General features: G+C 38.5%; 1 protein-coding gene across 1 annotated transcript in view; it reads right to left on the reverse strand.

Annotated features, from left to right (window-relative positions):
* Window positions 1–15,556, reverse strand: part of grm7 (glutamate metabotropic receptor 7) — a 251,304-nt gene that overhangs the window by 22,666 nt on the left and 213,082 nt on the right. The window contains exon 9 of the mRNA XM_076267919.1: window positions 3,003–3,249. Within this exon, the coding sequence (XP_076124034.1) occupies window positions 3,003–3,249 (247 nt within the window). The remainder of the gene's footprint in view (window positions 1–3,002; window positions 3,250–15,556) is intronic.

The following is a 15,556-nucleotide window of genomic DNA, read 5'->3' on the forward strand; positions in this document are numbered from 1 at the left end:
ACACAACATGTTGGTGTATCAGGAGAGTTTGTATGGATGGTACTAATGACAACATTTTCGTCATCCACACTGTGCATAAACCATGTGCAGACCATATCTATAAAAGTTCACTTGGGTCCTGAGGGTAAACAAAAAACAGTACAAGAAAACTAAACAACAAACTAGAAGTCAGCAGTGGTCTGCCAGTACCTTATCTGGTAACACTTTATAATAACTACACACTATGAAGCACTTTGTAACCAAATTGTTAATACTTTGGTCATCATTTGTTATGCATTGCATTCTCATGCATTGTTCCTACATTAACTCTCATCTCTCAGAAATTGTCTATGTTTAAGGTTTAAGGTCTAGGTTCAGTAAGAATATGTAAGTGAATGCTTAATAAACCATTTACACCTACATTTATGCACACATTTGTAAATGTAACAATGTAACCATTTTTAAATTAAGTAATATTGCATTGTTTACCATTAGACTACTGTTCTAATGATGACTAATGATTTGTCTAAATGAAAGACGTACAGTAATGGTGAGTGTGTTAATACGTGTTTTATTATTAACAGTGACAAATCCATGATGAATTTAGGAGTTACTAGTGGTCAGTTGAATATATTGTGTGACCTCATCTAAAGTGAGGACTTTCTATGCCTTACAAACCATTTACAAATGAGTTATAAAGGTTCGAAGTACCGAGTTCAACTTCTTGCAGTGCTGCGCAATGCTACCAGAAGTCAAACTCGCCCACTGATTTGAAGCTACCGGAATACAATACTTTGGTTTGTCTGTAGGGACCCTCCCCACACTACCACCAAAGTGTAAGGCTATTTTGAACCTTGTCAGTGGTTTGACAATAACGATTTGTTAAGACCATGATAGCGATTTTGAACTGGCCATACCCTAAACGTATTTAAACCATCCGCTTAACCATACAGATTGTGCATTTCAGATTGTTAAAATAAGGCCCTCAAGCATTTCAAGAGGGGAGGAACCATGTCTGGAGCATTTAGACCAGAACACAGTGGTTGTCAAAATCCCAGGAGACAACAAAAAATGTATATCCATCTGACTATCTGTCACGCAGTGTGCTAACAGGGGATATAAAACAAAAATAAATTAAAGCAGTGGGGAAAGCTGGGGCTAGACATTTTATTGAATAACATTTCAATAGCCTACCTACATGAACGCACACTTTATGCAGATTATAGGCCTACTATCTCTATTACAACTCTACCTCTTTAATTCAGCTCTCTGGTTGAAGCCTGGAAATATTGTAAACAATATTGACCTCTCTTCTTGATAGCTGTTGAAAACTGCATGGATCTGACAGGGATTGTTTTGTTTAATAATAAATAAATAAATAAATTCATTATGCTGCTACCTTCTGCTTTTCTCAAATACAATGTAGCCTACAGGTGTACCTTTCATCAGTCCAGTTGCAATGGATGGACTGTGATGAACTGCCCTACTTGTGATTGTTTAGAGATTTTAAAGGTTTTATAACAATGCTACAATTTTTTGGGCAAACTATGTGCTACAAACCTATTCACCTTTGCAGCGCCAGTAGGCTACTTTCTGTGCGGCCCGCAAACACACATGCCAAACAAGCATACACAAAAGTTTCAAGAGTGGGGGATGGAGTAGAAGATGGAGACAAATTGATTAAGTTAATGTGATTTATTTTCGCGGAATGGATGTACAGGACTGAGCGGCAGTCATATTTTGTACCGCTATGCGGTACATCTAGTTTATTGTTGAACAACGTAGGCTACCGGTAAGTAAAGCGGGAGATGTGGGTTGCTTATGCGGCCGCGTAAGCGGCAAAGCACTGCATGAAATACTAGTAAGGTTGTGTCGCGGTTCTGCCTTTTCACACCACGACACAGGTTCGTGGATATGAGTGTCGCGATTTCGGTTTTAAATCGCATATCGTTACAGCCCTACTCTGTTTGTCACAAACAGGTTTTAGTTAACCATGGTTTAGTGGAATACCTGCTACATACGGTTTTGCGTGCACACAGATACCTTCAAATGCGTCGTGACCATCAAAAAAAGTACCGATGCGCTGTTTGAAGTCACGCTGTTAAAGGGAATGACAGATGTCACTTTCATTGATTTAAAGGATGTTTACGCCCAAAACACACCCATGACTGATTAAGAAACATAAGAACCGTCTTTTAGTGTCGCCCAACGTTTGATAAACAAAACCACCCCCAATGTGGACTGGACAAACCCCTACATTTATTTAAGCTATTCGCTAGTGACCATGCCATAGATCACCAAGATAGGGCCCTATATTATTTGACCAATTTTAATGTTTTATTACATTTTGTGCCCAAAATCCACCCTTCTGTTGGGATCAGGATAATCCTGATTTTTTGGATCAAATGTATCCCAATCCAAGTGAAAAGTTTTGAACAACACAACAAGGTTTTATCAACAAAACCAAGATTAGATCATGTGATCCAAACTGATTTCAGGATCCTATTTTTACCTTTCGACATTCCCTTTTCAATATTTGATCCAATTCAAAATCCAATCACATTACTTTTCTAACAACTGGGCGCCTGAATTGGCGTGTTTGTAAAACACTAATTGGCACACTCACTAACTTTTAGTATATGTCTAAATCATTAGACAAATCATTAGCAACTGATCAATGATGGAAATATGACTTAATTTAGAAATGGTTAATGCATAATTGATTGTGAAATTTCAATGAATAAAAACCTGGGCTGGGATGGGTTTATTTGACCAAAAACAAAACATTAAACGGTTTCCAAAAAACTGATTATTAATTATGGATGACAATTAATGTAGAAACAATGCTTTAGAATTATTACATGTTCACTGTATTCAAGATAGCGATACAGGTGGGTGATGTTTTAGAGCCATGCATGCTGGTGTAGTAAAGAAACTTTGCCACTTATTTTTGGTGAGCAGGTTGAATTGAAAAAGTTTCCACAATCAAAAAGACAAACAAGCTGTTGAACTGCATTACTCACTGTTTGGATCCACGTTTTCACACAGTTCAGTCTTTGCTTCGCCATTGGGTCTGTCACTAGGTTTGTGAGAGAGACGTGAGGACATGGTTGCAGCGGTCACCACGGCCTTAAAGCTGCGCTTGCGCTTCTGCACGTTCAGCTCTGGGTGGAAAATAATGACATACACTTTGGGCATGTAGAGCATCCCCAGTGCAACGGATGCACTCAGGTTCATAGAGATTGTAAGTGTTGTTGTCTGGATATATAGCTGAGAAGGAGAGAGTAAGAGGGAGAGGGAGAAAGACAAGGACAGGGTTTAGTATGACTACACTGGTTTTGTGGATAGAATACATTTCTGAAGGTGCCATAATTGCATTCTTGATAAAGACTTGACTAAACCAATCTCAGTCATGCTGATGTTATCACATTCCAAATGAAATATATCCTTTAGATTATCACCTACAACACTCACCACAACATGATAGGTAGAACAAAAACAGGACTGAGAAGTTATTGTCTGTTGCTCGTGGCAAGACAATAATGAAAAAAATGAAAATTCAGTGTGGGGTACACAGTCTGAGAGCTCTATTTTAACTAGGCCTATCTAAACACAGTCTGAGGGCTCTATTTTAACTAGACCTATCTAAACGCAGTCTGAGGGCTCTATTTTAACTAGACCTATCTAAACGCAGTCTGAAGTGCATGGCACAAGTGCAATTAGAGTGTGTACAAATCCACTTTTGGTTGTTTAATGGTGTATGTGTGGTCACCAGAGGCTTAATTAATCAAGGGTATGTTTTTGGGTGTAACATGTTATAAACTAATCAGTGTCTCCTCCCATTAGCTATAATAGCCAAGTACTCCTTGGCAGATTGCTATTATAATGGGGGATTTTTAAGAAAGAGGAAACAGATCTGCTCATGTGCAAAGTGAAAGTGTGCCAGCTCATCTTCTATGGCAACCTGATGTGATCTACATGATAATAATCTTTCACATTGTAATATTTTTGCTTATACCTTATACCCTGCATTGACTGACAATATACAGACTGGCTGTTTGATGTTGTGCTGCTGGCTCTTCAAAGGAAGGACAGATCATTGGTTTAAAGGATGTTACGCCCAAAACACACCCATGACTGATTGAAAAACATAAGAACAACCCTTTTGCACCCAGCGCCCAGCGTTAGATCACAAAATCACGCCATTAAATTAGAGACTCTAACCAGACGTTTCAGATCGCCAAGACATTAATATTATGACTTTTGCATGTTTTTGCGCTGCGTACATTTTATAGGCACAATCTCTGACTCTGAACCTTTTCATCACATCTCATATTCTTGATAATATGCCCTTAAAATAACAATGAAATACTGTGTTATTGACAGTTTTTTGTCAATTGCACTTTCCACTAGCTCAACATAGCAATGAGCCAATAATGTATCATTCTGAACACACCTCAGTGACTAGTTTGCCTTGTGTGCTGGACAAGAACAGTACAACTATGTCATTCTCTGATTCAAATGCAAAGACACAAGCTGGGAAACGCTCTACACCGGGAGTAAGATAGGGCTCTGAGAGTCACCAGTGAAGTAAACAGTGTCAGAGCTTAGAAAAATGAGGCAAGAATGAGAAGCCCAAGATGGATGGCTGAGGAATTATAACAAAAAGCAAAGAGAACAAAAGAGACAGGAAAGGTGAGCAGAAATCCCATAGCAGGTATGACATCTACTGCTTGCTGTGCTTTATGAAGGTTATGCAGTGTGGCTGCTGACAGAACCAATGCCACTCGCCTGCTACTCCACCAAGCTCCTGTCACAAGATACCACAAATTATCACACAGCATGGTATTGGAAAATTAGACCCATAGGGCATTATTTGTGTTACATGTATGACAAAGAGGTGTGTGTGCACAGCTCCCCTTCAAGCTAGAGATTGTCAAACCATCAGAAACTGTCAAATTCATTTACATCCTAGAGTCCTGACAGAAGACATCAGGAGGTGCCATTCTGAAACCATGGTGGTGGCCCTGGGGGTGGCAATGGGGGTGGCCCTTTATGGTGATCACGCAAGGGCAAGCGTTTGATGAAAAGACAAAAAAGAGTCAAACAAAATAAATAATAAATAAATAAAAAAAATTGCAGTGTAGTTTCTGCTTTCTTAGTACTGAGTAAATTGTAAAAAATATCAGAAAAAAAAACCGCCAGAATTTAAGAGGATGTACCATGAAGTAATTGCTCCTGCAGACGTTGACACCAGGTAGGTAAATTGAATAAACTCATTATAAATGGGTGTACTGGTGAACAACTATTATAAGAACAAGTCATTTATTGGAAAGTTCTAATTTCTAGGTAAAACACGATTAAACCTGGGCTGTGTAGCGTGACTTTACAAATATAAAGATGTGATAATCAATAATCAGACTCATGATTTACTATTAAAAGATTTTTAGTCATATAACTGCTTAAATCCAGCTTGCTCTAAAACAAATAAAAATGTGCAAATGCTGCAAGATAATGATAGACAACCGGTGTGAAACAAGTTAGACTTATAATGTTTAAAAACGTAGAAGCTTAGAATTGAAGTGTGTTTTCTTAATTAAAACCATAAATTGTTTTTGCTAGAATAATATGATAATAATTATGATTTTGTGTTTTTCTTAAACATATAAGAACGTTTGCTTATAATACTTAAAATGTTTTGCTAATATTTACATAAAATGTGTTTGCTTAGATATAAAAAGGTTGTGTTAGAATTAAAGTGTGTTATGCTAAATGAGATGTGCTTTGAACAAAATGTAAAGACAGAAGAACATAATGTACCAGCTGTAAGAAACTGTTTTTCAGCAAAACAAAACGCTGACTGGCAACTAAACAAAACAAAAAAAAAGCAGAACCAATATTTCATGGCAAGACATAATACCAAACTTGGACGTGTTCTGCCTGACCGAGAGGGGTATAAAAAGAGAACGGCCCCTTGTTTAGGGTTCTTTGTTCTTCTTTTTCCTTTTCATTTTTCTTTGGACCGAGCATTTAGCCTTTAGACTTAAACAGTTATCTTTCTTTGTATTTTTTATTTGTATTTAATAAAAGTCAAAATCCTAACCTTTGATTAGGAGTTTGTAAAAAGATCGTTTAGCGTTTTCTTGTATTTTTCTGCCTCTCCTGTGTTGCTGAGAACCCCGGATGCCTTGCAACAGGGCCTCTGCTCCAAAGACTTGACTTCGCTCCGGGGAGTAGGCAGCTGTTTGAGGGCTACTTTCTAAGACACTGTATATGGGCAAAAAACATACTGCCCACGCACTGATATACACAGGAGTAGTGAACTCAGCCAGGCATTTGGGAAGGAAAGTCCTATGCTCCAGGGCAGACAGAAAACCAAATAGGCTTTGTTAGCAAATTTATTTGTTGTGACAAATTGTTTGTGAAGCTAAGGTCTAGGACCCGTTGTGGTTTAAATGCACATCACACACCCAAGCGAGGATACGGAAATCTGTGTATTTAGGGATAGAATCTAAATTGTTATAGACCCGTTGTGGTCAATTGAAGTTCTTATATGTTACAAGAACTGTCATTAAAAAGAGCTTTAACTTCATTTTGACAAAACTCCCGAAAAATAGGGTAGTTGATTTTCCCTCAAATCTAGACAGACAGACGAATGTCTGTAGTGAGTTTTTAACCTCTCTCAGATTTTGATGACAAACAACTCTGGCAAATACAGCTCTGAATTTCTTCCTCTTTTTAGTGAAGTACGAGTCGAAGGGAATAGGGAACAGCGACTAAGAGATAGAGAGAGACTCTGAAGTGGTCTATTTTCGATACCAGGGCGAAATCCCTAAAATATCTGGAAAGGAAAGGACGCAGACCTCCTCCAAGTGTATTGAGTCATTTGTGTTGAATTTGGTGCACTTTTGTAATGTGCAGGTCAATTCTAGGTTCTAAACTTCCTACATAATTATTATTTTAATAGTCAGTAAAATAGTAGTTTGTGTTTGATTAAGTCTTTTTTGTTATAGTTCATTTACATTGTGTTGTGTTTTGGCAATAAAATACCTTTAAATTTGCTCCATCTTTGCTAGATCAAGGTCAGTGTTGAAATTACTGCATGCAAATCACTGAATGCTGCTTGCAATAATTATATTGCATGTATCTTCAAAAGAAGCTGGTTTTCAAAGTTGCCAGAATTCAGTGCCCGGGAGTTTCAGGCCCAAGGCCGGCCCACGTTTTCCATATTGGTCGAAATTGGATAAATGAAGCAACATTTCAGCTCTTACTATCCTGTAGTTTTTATTAGTACCATGGTTCAACAAAAGGTTATATAATAATTCACTTCAACTGAGAAGTTAACAAAAAATATTCACGATAAGTCGAGCGACGAGTAAGAATGAACAGGTATGATAAGGGATCAGATTCCAAAAATAATTCAGTGGAAATGCATGGATTCCAGTTGCTGCTACTGGAAGAAACTGTAATCCATGCATTTCCACAGAATTATTTTTGGAATCTAATCCCTTATCATACCTGTTCATTCTTACTCGTCGCTCGACTTATCGTGACTAAATTCAAGATGGCTGCAAACGCTAAACTTCGAGAAGATACTGTCTCTATAAATCGTCTTGTAAGTAAACTACCAGTGCTTTTTCAAAGTTCTCAATGTCTCGTTTTAAATGTCAGGGCCCTCAGAAGTCTACCAATGAAGTGTGGAGATACATTGAGCCTCGTAAATGGTGTAAAACAGTGATTTATTTGCATGGCTATGCCGATGCCGAGGCACCACCATTGACCGCCTTGTTGGTAGCATCGGCTAACTAGCGCCAGATTTCGGAGTGCAGGGGACAAGCCGAGATGGGCTATGAGACATACGTTCACACTCGGTATCATGTTTCAAAACACTTTAGGTCAAAATCACACCGGAATTCTCCTTTAAGTATGAAATGTAATTTTCTGATATTTAATGTACTTAAGTATTCAAAGTAAAAGTAAAAAGTAAAAAGCAAGCGGTTTTATTTTGAACTTTTATTGTGAACTTTATTTTGGCTTTCTTATAGTAAAGCATAAAACACATTCAGGGTTCCCATATCTTCTTAATCTCACTCATCAAATCAAAATCACATTGTTTTCTAGGACTTTTCAGGCACAATTCTCTTAAGTTCTAAGAACAAACAGCATATTTTTAGAGCTGACATCAAAGAAAAAAACAGAAACAGAAATTTCACTTTTGTATGAACTTAAGGTAAAAATGAAAAATAAATAACTTATTTCTTTTAAAAAAAATGACCTGCTGGTAGGGAGAACCTTTTGATCATTTGGTATGAGCATTTCTAGGGCTTACTCCCCAGGTCACCATCTCACTCTCTCACACACACAGGCCACCTATGTCCAGCAGCTACTAATATGCCAGTCATTAGTTGAAACTGAAAAGGTGTCTGTTCATCTTCAAAAGAAGCTGGTTTTCAAAGTTGCCAGAATTCAGTGCCCGGGAGTTTCAGGCCCAAGGCCGGCCCACATTTTCCATATTGGTCGAAATTGGATAAATGAAGCAACATTTCAGCTCTTACTATCCTGTAGTTTTTATTAGTACCATGGTTCAACAAAAGGTTATATAATAATTCACTTCAACTGAGAAGTTAACAAAAAATATTCCACTCTTCCACAAGTTAACTAAAACAGAAAGAAAGAAAGCATTTGAAATGTAGCCTATCCCACGCTTCCACAAAGAGGCATATTGAACTAATGTTTAGGCTACATGTTTTTTGGGTAACACTTTTTTTGAAGGGGTCTACATAAGGGTGACATGTAACCGTCATAAGAATGACATGACACATGTTATGTACATTAATGACACATTATTGATGTTTATGACTGTTGTCATAATGTGTCATTCGGTTTTTGGAATGTCAAGTTGACATTGTTTGGGTGTCATCATTATGACAACTTGACATTAGCCAAGATGACATTATTTGACGGGTCTTTGTCATGACAACTTGACATTAGCCAAGAAAATGTAACCCGTTTACAATATTGTCATGACGACTTGACATTAGCCAAGAAAGAAATGCAAGGTGTTTGGCATGATATTGTCATGACAACTTGACATATAACTGTGTTTGGCCTGACTTATCTTCTAGGTTTGTGAAGTGAAGGGCCTGAACAATTGACTGTCATGACACCATTATAATTGTGTCATGAATACTTTCCTTGACCTCAACTACAGTGGTACAGTTTTGACTTGTCATTAAGCTGTCACAAAGAACTATTACACACCAAAATAGTTTCCTGACAGTGTCATGAATTGTCATGACAACTTGACATAATTGTTTAATTATTACATGAACAAGTTCATATAACTGTGTTTGACCTGACTTATCTTCTAGGTTTGTGAAGTGATGGGCCTGAACAATTGGCTGCCATGACACCATTATAAATTGGTCATGAATACTTTTCTTGACCTCAACTACAGTGGTACAGTTTTGACTTGTCATTAAGCTGTCACAAAGAACTAGTATTACACACCACAATAGTTTCCTGACAGTGTCATGAATACTTACCTTTGACCTAAAGTACAGTGAACCATCTGAGATGTTTCCGGAACGTGTCATTATGTGTCATTACTCTATCATGTAGGTCCTATTTCTGTACATTTTACATTTCTGGAACATTGGGTCAGCTATAATGACAACAAATACCATACTCAGTCATGACTTAAAAGAGTTTATTTCAGCAATGCATTTTGCAAAACCATAATACATGGACATGTTACCATGCCAGCTAACCTAACTGTGCATGTGGAACATGCATTAAACTATTCACATACTGGTCTTTAAGCACCATTTCATTGCCATCATTTCTGCAGCTTTTTCAAATTATGCACGAGTCTACCCAACACTCCATTACGATGGCGGATTCCTAACCAGTAGTACAATTCAATCATTTTAAGGTGTGTTTTGAGGGACTGAGGGGTTCGATTCCCCCTGAGACGCCATATTTGGTTCTTGTATGTCTGTGTAAGGGGCACTTATTATATTGTAGAGTGAAGTGCTGCCTTTCTAAGGAACTTTTCACAAAAGGAGTAGACAAATGAAAGTACCAAAATAGTTTACCCAGAATATATAGCCCGCATTTCTCAAACAGTATGACATACATCCCAAGTCTCCCGGAAGTTCCGGGAGTCTCCTGCATATTGATAGCGCTCCCTGATGCCCGCAAATGAGACAAAAATTTCCCGGAATCTAGAGTGAGCCATCAAGAGCGCGCATGCGAGATCGCGTGTGCATCTGAGTGCAGCGCGCACACGACGGGAGGGAGAGAGAGAGCTGGTGGTGCGTGTGTGCCTGAGGGCCACCAAGACAGAGAGCATCCTGATTGGCCTGTTTCGCTAAATCAACCAATCAGTTTTCAGTGTAGGCGGGCTTTTATCTCTTTTCTCCCGAACTTAATCAGTTTAGTGTATATAGTAGGAACAGGAGCATCATGGCAGAGTCGGTGCCTCAAAAAAAGGGAAATGTAAGACCCATTTCAAAGTGGAGGCTACCCTTGTCTCATAAGAATAATGATAAAAAAATAATGATAGGCCTAGCACTGTTCACTTGCAAAACACATGTTGAGGTGAGTTTAACAAGCGTCAATTCATGTGCATATTATTCAGGCCTATAGCCTACTAGATGGCTAGTTGCCAAGGCTACATGAAAAGACCAAACTACCAAAATCTACATATTTTATTTTCACAATTTCTATCTAGGTCTTCCTTATTTGGTGTACTGACTAGACATTATTGAACATATTAATCTGTATTAAAGTAGGCTAAAGTTTTTAAAACTTTGTGATACCACCCTGAAATGACTTTTTGCAGGTTGGGATGTCTGGTATGACCTTGTTTCTCTTTTCTGTCCTTTTAGTTGTGAAAATCAGTATTTCTCTTAGTTTTCAACCTTTTCACACAAGTTGAGAAAAATATACATGTAAAGTAAAATGACCTCAGAGCTCTGATAAAATCTACCTGGGTAGTATTTTTTTTAGTTTTTTTAAGTGGTGAGATCTTGCGCTTATCTGTAGGCTACGATGAAATGAAGAAATATTGAGTAGAAGCAGTTCATGTCGCAGGCAAGATTATCATTCGCGCCCTTTGCTCTTCTGCCTCCCGTGTCCAATGAAGAATTTGTCCAATGGAACACTCTCTCAAATCATGCATCCAAACAAAAAACAACCTGCATAGCAGGGCAACAATTCAATTACTCTCGATACATTTTACCAGATCTGGAAATATAACTCATATTCATGAACTGTAGTACCTTATTCTTTTTTTTAATCTATATACATTCACTACATACATGCAGTGACGGACTGGACGGTCTGGCATTTGGGCAGATGCCAGAAGGGCCGCGGCCCCTCGTGGGCCGTTTGGGCCGGCCAATCACGAAGCGGCATGTTTGTCGGCTTTGCGCGGCCCATTTATCGTAAAGATGGTTTTACTCCGTCTTATCGGTTTTATCTCTCGGCCCACTATCAAGCATCAATAGTGTTACATGGCTTCAAATAAGCCATTTATCTCTAACTCCCTTTTCCTCCTTCATAGTTGGAAACTGATCAGTATTTATACCAGACATGAGTCTCTACACTACAGTCATGGTGACCCTCAATATTTACATCAGTCTACATTCTTTTTTAACCTTATTCAATCAAATGATTTAAAAGTGCATTGTTTGAAATTGGAATACAATAAATATGCTGCCTGTATATCTTTTATTTTATTATTGGTTTACAAAAGTTAGGCTACATGAAGCAAGGACTTCTGGGAATTTCAAAACCGAATGCGTCTACTACCTTCAGCACGGGGAATTGCTGAGCATGGCTTGATCCTCGGAATTTTCCCCTTATAAAAGCTAATAAACTGCCCCCAAATGCACTTAGAAACATAAGAGAATGTCTGCTTAAATTTAGTGAAGGTGCTACCGTTGAAAATCTACAGTCGGAATTGACACATCTCGCCATGCACTGGGACAGCCTGAAAAAGTCTCCTCTAAACGAGTAGGCCTATACAGTCAAAGCGTCGGACTTTGATGATGCCGCGGAGATATAGGAAGATACAGAAATAAACCTGGTGAGCAAGAAATGTGCTACCTGCAAGAATTGTGCAATCTGTTGCTATTTCCTTCTCCAGCAGTTAAACCTCTTTACCTGTGCCTACAACTATATATGGTTAGCAAATGAATTCCTACTAACACTGTCATGTAGCCTACTCAAGTGCCATGCAAATGGAGTTTTTCCACTCTTAAATTCATCAAGAATCGCCTAAGGACACGATTGTCACAGGATAATTTGGAGGCCTTTATGCTGATGACAACAGAGAAAGAGGTCCTATAATGCATGACGTTAATTAAGACACATTTGTGGAGCGGCTGCTCTGATGGGTTTCCCGTTTATCAACAAAACTAAATTCGCGCGCAGCCATGGGGTAGAAGACGCTTGGTGCCACAACGTTATAAACTTGACTTAAATAGTCGGCTGCTGTAAGCTACAATCGTATTTTTTTATATACCCCTGGTCCCCTGTTGTCTCAATGATAATAGCATCTCATTCTAGGCTATATTTCAAAGTTTGCCATTCATTTGCATTAACATCGTATTTTGTCATTTTTGGCGAAGACATGCATTCCTTTAGGGATATTGACCATATTGAACATTCTCTAACCATCGTGATTTCGAATTGGTGCAATTTTCAGCACAAAAACGTATTTTGTTCTTTTCATGGAGAGCACTGTTCTATGGTGCTTTCTGCCTCTTGCGCACGCATGTTTTCGTGACGTTACATAGAAATCCATGTATTCTAGGCTATTCTTTTTTCATTTTCATATTGCATTCATTTTTTTTGGAGGTTTGCATTGATATATCCATGTTCTTGGTTCAGTCTTTATGCATATTAAAGTTAGAGTTCATCACCAATGGGGCTACAAACGTGTTATGTCCGTGCATGTGAAGTTATATCTGTGTGTTTCGAGCACATGCATGCGTGTGCATGCGCGTCCTCGTGTGGGCCGCTGGTTGGTGAAAATGCCAGGGCCGTTTTTTAATCCCAGTCCGTCACTGCATACATGAAACGTCAGCACTAGCATACCACGTAGTAACATGGCTTCAACATAGCATGAAATAGCACTTCAAATCATTAAACTCATGTTCAACTCCGATTGGATTTTAGCTTATGCAGTATCATCAATACATTTCCACACAATGCATTAAACAACTGAGTCACAGCAAACAAATGTTTACGTGCTTAACTCATTAAACACATCTATCATGCCATGTATGCTAGTAACATAAATGACGAACACGTGTAAAACACTCACCGGAGAAAACTCATACAAACTCCTTGTCGTAATTTCGACCTTTTGCTGTTATTCCTTCCTTAGAAAGTAGGTTTGGTGGGAAAACCCCTTTTAACTAGCTCTTCAATGTTATTTTTAACTTTTCTTCTCAGTGTGGAAAATCTAAATATGGCTTCAGCTCATTATTCTGCTGTCCTTCTGCTGTTTGCAATTTCTGTCTTCTTCTCTAAGAATCAGTGTAGCAGTTTCCCCTCTATGCTGCGCCACCACTGCCACCAAATGGACAAATACGGTGAGCAGGGAAAACATAACTAAAAGTAATCAAGAAATTAGATATTGAACTAGAATAATGTAATCCTATCAGTAGGCTATTTTCGAGTGGATTACATCTGCAATGCACGTTCAATATGTTGAGTATATCTAATTTATAATGGTGTCATGACAGCCAATTGTTCAGGCTCATCACTTCATAAACCTAGAAGATAAGTCAGGCCAAACACAGTTATATGTCAAGTTGTAGGGGTGAACGATTTTGGAAAAAAATCTAATTGCGATTTTTCTCACCAATATTGCGATTGCGATATGCGATTATTTTTAAGCTCTTTATCTTCTGTCTTATTCAACAAAGACAAGCAATATATTATTCTATAGTATGACCAACACAAAATTAGATAAGTTAAACATAAACTGTACTTTCCTGCAGCCCAGGCCTATGTTATGATGGCATTAGGTCATTGAATAAGATTGATGAATGAAATATGTTTTATTTAACTATTTTAATCACATTAGTAGACCTATATTTGTTGAACTTCCAGCCTTGTAAACATTTAATGATTCTGATTCGTTTCTATTTTGTTTCTATTTCATGTAGATAGAACCTTCTTTCGATAGTTAACAAATACATGCAGTGGCACTGACACGGCTTCTCCATACACGCGCGCGCGCACGCCCACACACACACAGACCCGCTCCTCTCCTCTGTAGGCTACTTGCACGTGAATCGGAACAAACTACTGTAGATTGTTGTAGCGCAAATAAATGCGGCCGAATGACCGTTCGGCTCGGTGTTAACTAAAGGTTAGCATCATCAACACCGCAGCGCAATATGCATGCATGCAAATTAACTAGTTTGTTCATATCACAACAAAGCCAATCGCGGAGACAAAACTCTTTAAACAGGCAAAGTTATCAGCAGTTAGCAGCATGTATGTAGCCTAGAGCCTTAGTAAGCTAATGTTAGAACAGCTGGGTTTTTGGTGGTTAGCCGTGTCAACTACTTGCGGATAACATTATGCATCAATTCCTGTGAGATTAAATGTTTGTGCCGCCAACCCCCTTGGATATCGCAAATGCCCCCACTGTCACTGTACTCCAGTAAACAAAGTCCCCAGTGCACAGGTGAATGGCTGCTGTGCAGCCTAAACAGTCGTGGAGTTTTAATCGTCAGCTGGACAAGTGAACGAAGTTACCAGCCAGAGCAGCAGCACAGGGGAATTATGAACTAGAACCAGGGACATGGCAGGTTCGGGCAAAAGGTAATGAAGAGGTTTTTAACCAAAGTAGCTCTACTGATCAGACCTTTCTTGACACTGTTAGCTGGTCCTCTTGTTTACGTTTTTTGCTTTTTCAATGGTCGGTGAGAAGAGTCGGTGGCGCGTCGGCAAGCGCAAGTAAAAATGCGTTTTGTTGATGTCACATATTACAAATCGCAGCCTTTGCGGTTTGAAAATCGTGTTTCATCATATCATTATCGCAAATGCAAAAAATCGTTCAGCCCTATCAAATTGTCATGACAATATCATGCCAAGGAAATTATTCATGACACAATTATAATGGTGTCATTACAATCAACTATTCCGGCCCACCACTTCACAAACCTAGAAGATGAGCCAGGCCAAACACAGTTATATGTCAATTTTGCATTTCTTTCTTGGCTAATGTCATGACAACGGTTTACATTTTCTTGGCTTATGTCAAGTTGTCATGACAGAGACACCCTCAAATAATGTCATCTTGGCTAATGTCAAGTTGTTATAATGATGACACACAAACAATGTCAACTTGACATTCCAAAAACCGAATGACACATTATGACAACAGTCATAAACATCAAAAATGTGTCATTAATGTGCATGACATGTGTCATGTCATTCGTATGACGGTTACATGTCACCCTTGTGTAGACCCCTTCAAATAAAGTGTTACCGTTTTTTGCATGGGTAGGCTATATTGTTGTTTGGTGATTTAGCCTACTCCTTTACT

Source organism: Alosa pseudoharengus, unplaced genomic scaffold (genome assembly GCF_046254945.1).
Source record: "Alosa pseudoharengus isolate Yale_2024_CS ecotype anadromous, Long Island Sound unplaced genomic scaffold, YU_APseudo_1.1 YU_APseudo_1.1_scf_5, whole genome shotgun sequence".
Taxonomy (NCBI): Eukaryota; Metazoa; Chordata; class Actinopteri; order Clupeiformes; family Clupeidae; genus Alosa; species Alosa pseudoharengus.